Here is a 6,921-nt window from a genome sequence, read left to right as displayed (position 1 = left end):
TGGGTATTTTCGTAGTAATCTGTTTATACGTAATCAAAGTATCATATTATCTTCCAAATAAACAACACAGTTTCGAAAAAAATATCTAAAGAAATAAATCAGCAGAAAGATAAAAAAAAATCATGCGTTTGTCCCAGGGAGTGACTGTTACATATCTGTTCATACGAGTATCCGGGTATACGTTGGTAGTGGTGGGGAAAACGATGCTGATATCAATTCTCCTGACCTTATGTCCCTTGCTTTTGGTGGTCGGCCAAGGTAAGTACTTAATAGATGATTAACTTAAACAACAAAGACTTCTAGTAAATACTGACATCGTTTATTTACAACGTAGGTTCCTAATAATGAACGTGTCTTCCGCTCTTTTGCATTAGTATACTATAATTTTATGCATTTCACGTTTGCACATTTTATATAAAAAGTAATTCCTACAGCTATAAAGAGTAGGGATCGGGTTGTATGTGATATTATTATGTTATGTTGTGTAGTGATTCATCGATGCAAAAATTTTGTTCACTTGCTGAAAGCACATATCAAGTAGATAGACCGCACACTGGCGTTGTAAACGGTAGCACATACTGACAAATGACTGCAAATAATCCTGTCCATACAACAAGGGGTTTTATGGAATTGATGGCATGCAATTAACAGGAAATTTAATTTTATGAATAACACATCATGAAATTTGTCTTAAGAATATTGTGTTTAGGAACGTGTGATTAAAACCATAAATTAAGGTCTGGTAAAAAGTAGGTTTTTCAAAATTACTTTTATTGATTTTTGTACGTATTTGTGGTTAGGGTAAAAGTGTTATTTTTTTTAATTCCTAGTTGCGTAAAATCATGTCTGTGCTTTTTTTTTTTATCCTTTCCGATGATCGTGGCAAAACATTTTCATCTCATTTGATCGTTCTGTTCCCTGATATATTTCGGCAAATGACACCACAAACTACATATTTATAGTGATGAATTCCATACCTAAAACTTATACACGCTCCGCTGGCCTGTATCAAACAGATTTAACCGTCTTAAGTGAAAAATATCCTTTAACAATCTGCATGCTCAATTGGCAGCCATTCTTGTGAGAAAATCCTTGTTCACACTTATAAATTTGTTTCATTCGTATATAAACAATTGTTGTTCAATCGATATTTTTCTTTCAAAACAACAATTTTATCCATTCAATATCTTGAGCAAAGCCTTCAGAGTGCTAGTCTTCTCACGATTATTCATTGTGTACAGGTCGTAATATGGCTTCGGTTTAGAGGAATGCTGCTGAAATTTAATGCACTATTGACAGCTTATTTGCATATACGTGGAGAACAACCAGGCCTCCGAGATCCAGAAACCTTAGCTCATGTTATCTCTATTATATTACAAACCGCACATTTACACCTACATGTATATAGGTGGTGAATGCTGGTGAGTAGGGTATTGACATAGGATATTTTTGTAAATATTCATAGTTATTTGAAGCAATAAGAGGTTACTAGCAGAAAATGTTTCTAACATTATATAATACATTTGTTTTTTACTGACAAAAAAGAAATACACTTTGCCGAGAGAGATTGACAGCGTTCCGATATAACCTCCATTTTATATATATGCCTGTGTGAACTCTTTATCAAGGGATGGCTTAGGTAAAGGTCACCTTGAGCTATGAACGAACGTGTCATTGAAATGTCACAGTCCTGAACTCGTCCACATGTTTACAACTCGTTTACATAGATAATCAGTATAATCTAACCAGATATATATCATGATCCAAAAATAATAATTAAAAAAAATAACACAAAATAGCAACTCCATGATAACCTCTATAAACAAGACGAACATTTCGTCTGTGACTCATTATAAATGTATTCGACTTGCATCGGTAAATGTATATAGCAAATAAATAACTTGAATCTGAAGTGTCATATGTTTAGGACTTGTTCCTGCCGTATTTCCATTCACATAACGAATAGAGCTTCAAGTGTGAGGTAGAGCTAACTTACTCGCCAGTATGACGTATTCGATGTTAAAACATTTGTTTTATAGCAAACACGCTTTAACATCAGTCATTTATCGTTAATAAGATACCAACAAAAATAAAAGCAAGTAAACGGAAATATCCAAAAATAGTATATGAACATATCATATAGTAACACAATTTGAAATCAGGTATACATCACAGTCGTACGTAGGATATTGTACATTAATGTATATTTTCGTGGAGTCTAACTTTCCCGAAAAGTTTTCTCGTTGGTACATGAATTAGTTGGTTAATAGTGCACAAGGATTTTTCAAACGTTATCTTAAAGAAAGGTTTCTTGAAAAGAGCAAACACAAAATCAATTATACGAAAAACAACGAAACTATTACCATGTTCTGTGAGGGTTATTATTTCTGATGATAAAAAATTCCGAAGTCTTACCAAAAATTTTAATCAAAACATTTTTTTTTTCTAGGAAAAGATGAAACACTTTAATAGTTTTCTCTATTCATCTTTTATCGAAGGATATTTTTTGTGATTTAATTTCATAATTTTTGCAATTACCGAGAAGTACAACTTCACCAAAATAGCAAGCTCTGCAGCAGTGTGCTAGCAAGACCTTCTTTCTGTTTTTCGTTTCAGGAATACCACGCGGGGAAATGCTCCTTTGTGAGGGGGATCATGGAAGAATAGAATGTGGTCCGAACGAAGTCATTTACATATATAGTGCATTCTACGGACGAATTAACAAAAAGATTTGTGATTATGGTGAAATTAATACGGACAAATGTCGAGCTTCATCTGTGACGCAGAAGGTGAAGGACACCTGCGATAAACGGTCGTTTTGTATCATTAACGCCGTCAGTGACATATTTGGTGATCCTTGCCCAGGCACATACAAATACTTCAGGGTGCGATTCGTTTGTGATCTTGAGGGAGGTAATTATCTATAACACGTTGAATCAGATTATCAAATATTGATAACATTGAATAAAAGCCAAAATAACAAAACAAAACATAACAAAAACAACATAGAACGCGATGTACATATATATAAATATGGATACGAACTATATGTCATTGTACACGTGTTTAATATCTATATGATATTTTTATCTTTTACGATGACTCCATTTTTTCCGGATCTTCCAAAATCTTTAAGTAATACTCATGAGAGTTATGAAACTCTTTGTTGGTCATACAATGAATTTTATCATAAGCTGTCTACTTTTCACCATTTTCACTATTTGGTCAAAGTAAAAACCCCTGGAAATAAAATGTAAACTATTCATTGTTGTTTTGATTATGAAAAATATATTGTCCGGTATTCGTAAAGAAACAAGACAGTTTAGAAAAAGAAATATTCAACATACTGAGTTTTTTGGGGTGCTGAAAAATGATATCGAATAATTAAGATAAAAGTATATGTGGGAAACATCTAACATCTACTTTTCTGATGTGACTGATTTGAGGATATAACCAACGTATTGTTTTTCTATTCTAGGACCCCTGACCACACGGGGATTAGCGTCACTGAGATACAGGAACGGTAGTTTTAACAGTGATCTGGCTGAAACGTTTCCTCGCCTGAAATTTTCACAAAAATATCATGATGTGACATTTTGACAGCAAACATGAATTCATGATGTCTCCAAAAATGTTTACTAGCCATTCTAAGTTATAAAATGGATACCTACCGTGTTCCCTTTTGGGTTTAGATGCAGACTATGTTTCACTATGTTACCAATAATCAAGAAAATTAGAAAAGAACTGCACCAGAAGGATATCTTAAATACTTTAATCTGAATGACAGTGATGATCAGCGCTGCAGTACCTTTTGTCTTCGACACCGATAAATCATTGCTTTCATTTGAATTTATTTTCGTGGATTTCAAGAGTGGTCTTGATTCACGAATTTCTTTGTCCACTTATTCAGCAATTGAAATTGGGAAGTTTCAGAATAGTTGGATATGGTGAATATGATCAAGTCTGAACAAAATAATGTATAGTATATCGAATAGGCCTTTGTTTTGTCATTGAAAAAAATACCATAAAGTCATCTTAAAACAAAATGTTAGTAAAACAATGTACCAAAGATTAACGTTATATATAACAATATACCATTCTTATCCTAACAAAGACAGTGCGGAAAATATATATATCGTAAGAAATAAATCAGTTTAAAATTTTTGCTCAAAGAACAAAACAGTATCTTTGCATCGCCTAACTGATGAAAATATTATCAGTGGATCAATATGAAATTGATTAAAATCTTTTGAAATCGATAATGAATTAAGCAAAAGCGTCGATAAATTTAAATATTTCATGCTATCAGTATTATTTATTGATGATTTCAACATTTTATCTTGCAAGGATTCGCCAATACATTCACTCACACACAAAATAAAAGTAGATGGATAGAGAAATGAATATATATAATGAGATCTATTGGTAAAAAAAGAAATGAGAATCGAATTAGCGCAGTTGTTTTCATCACGGACTATTGACCACCGAAGTCGCCTGTAGACCGCGAAGAGATGTAATACATGTACTGAGATTTTTCACTCAACATAGAGTAGGGGCTAATCTGTGCCAAATATCTACTACGCCACGGCTCATTCCGATAACACTGTCATCAATTTATATATATGTATCTACTTTTACGTACTTGTGCAATTTCCTGCTTTTATCTTAGATAACGAATTACCTCCCTTATACTTTAATTCGTGTAACTTTCCATCAGGATTATGATGTATATTATAAATCTGGTACTGGACATTTTTAAAATATGTGAAAATAATTTTCATAAAGCGCAATGTGGTGATTGGAATATCACTATTATCTACGGAAAGTCAATGTTTCATTTGCTTAAAGGTCATATTTTATAACTTTTTGAACTGTTTTTAAATTGAAAGAGCTAATTGTCTTTGTTTTCTTTTGTACAATAGTAGATACAATTGAATCATAATGGTACATTGAAATCTGCTGAAATATGTGATACATTACAAGCATAACAGCTTCAGAAGTAACAGGCATCAATAAAGTTACAATCGGACATAAAAACAAGCAGGCGAACTATATCCAAACAAAAACCTATAAAAAACATTTTCGTATTAGACCGAAAACATCATCCAATGATGTTAAATGCTTTCAAAACATTTGACATGATCTGATACATCAATAGTTAACATGATAAGATAACTATCTACATTTCACAATATGTCTGTTTTATGTTATTTTGTCTTACTTATAAAGGTCAATAGTCTTTCTTGCATGATTTTGTTATATTTTCACATTTTATAATGAAAAAAAAAGAAAAAGAAAAACAGCCTTTTCATGCTTTCATTTGAATTGTTCTTACAAAAAACCTATATAATAGTACACTTATATACATGATTAAAATGCTTTCAGTATTTACCAGTAAACAGTGAAATTGAACGGTGTATTGGACTTCTTCTCTTGTTCTTTGGACATCAAGATATTTCTTTAATTTTGAGTCTTTTATCTGTATATCAATAGAATACAAAGCTGTTCAGATACAAAACTCTTTCATATCCTTTATAACATAACGCTGCTAAAGTTGATCTATAAAGTTCAGTAATTCGTATTTTTTCACCATTTTTTCATATCATTATTCATTTGAATAAATAAGAGTATAAGCTACTTCAGATGTTATTCTTTAATTTCTCAAAGTTAATGACTTAGTTGTTTCAAAGGTAAATTTCCTCACTTCAAATATAGGTAGCAGTAAACAGTTAATTTGCATTTTTCCTGAAATTATTTGTCATGTTTGAGATATACAGGTATAGCAGATTGGTTATGGAAAATACATCATTACATGTATATATATTTATAAACTATATAACAATTACATTAACAGTAGAGGGATGAAATTTGTGTAAAAAAAAAATTTCCTCTGATTTCTGACATTTGATTGTCATGGTTACCTACTGAAAAAATGCTAAAAATGCAAAAATACTGCTAATTCCAACCCAACACTACAACTTTCTAGGAGAAATTTAATTCTAAACACCTATCTTACAATCAACAACACAGTCATGGTAACAAAGTACTTACATTTCAGCAAATTCCAACTCGGAAATTCTTCATAACATGACCACATGTGAACACTATGAAAATTTCACTTCCTGTAAAGATAGTTTTTGGTGCGTAGACACAGATTCGAGACTGCCCAAATAGTAATCTCCAACACAAAGCTAAAATATTATCCTGAAAAAAATGAAACCCCACATTGTCCACTTTAACATGACAGGACCAATTTTAGCAAGGATTTTTTTTTCCATTTTTAATTAAAACCTTTATAATGGGGTAATCTAATGAGCAAAAAAATCACCCATGGCCACACCGAGAAACTGTGTACTGCTACCTATATCATTCACGATTAAAAAGTGCTTTGCAACCAGACAAATGAGTAAAATAATTATAGCCTTCCTTCTATCACACCGAGTAGATTAGTCCGATATGAATAAGTACCGAACTTATTAGCTTGTTGCGACTGTCAAACGCTATCAATACTTCCGAATGTAATCAACTGACTTCAATACTTTTCTCATTTCAATTTACATTTACAGGCGAATAGCAATTCTTCCCAAAAGTGCACAATTCCACTAATTAATCCTGTAAATATAGCTGATGTATTCCCATTCATAAAACTATGAACACACATTTCAGTTTCGTATTTCTCAATCCCACTAATCCCCGTGTCTGAAGGAGAAAGAATGACGTCATTGCCAGTGCTGTTCTATTTTTTATATACAGGGTGTATACAATTTGTTTATTAAGTGTTTGTTAAGTATTACTACACATAAAAATATCAAATTCCTCTAAACTATTTTACAATGATATATTAAGAATATGTATATGAAGAATAAATGACATATAGCTACATTGATCATAAAAATGAAGTATTTTCTTTCAAAACAACCA

General features: G+C 31.8%; 1 protein-coding gene across 1 annotated transcript; it reads left to right on the top strand.

Moving 5' to 3' along the window:
• Window positions 1–203: 203 nt before the first annotated feature.
• On the top strand, window positions 204–3,600 carry LOC132565518 (D-galactoside-specific lectin-like). The gene is made up of 3 exons (XM_060230169.1): window positions 204–258; window positions 2,617–2,913; window positions 3,479–3,600. Exons 1-3 carry the CDS (start codon window positions 204–206, stop codon window positions 3,598–3,600), a joined length of 474 nt encoding a protein of 157 aa, XP_060086152.1.
• The last annotated feature ends 3,321 nt before the right edge of the window (window positions 3,601–6,921 follow it).

The sequence above is a fragment of the Ylistrum balloti genome, unplaced genomic scaffold (assembly GCF_031769215.1).
Source record: "Ylistrum balloti isolate Yb309-2 unplaced genomic scaffold, AGI_CSIRO_Ybal_v1 Utg369724, whole genome shotgun sequence".
Classification (NCBI taxonomy): domain Eukaryota; kingdom Metazoa; phylum Mollusca; class Bivalvia; order Pectinida; family Pectinidae; genus Ylistrum; species Ylistrum balloti.
Note: the sequence above shows the minus strand (reverse complement) of the source record. Positions and strands in the feature narration are given on the sequence as shown.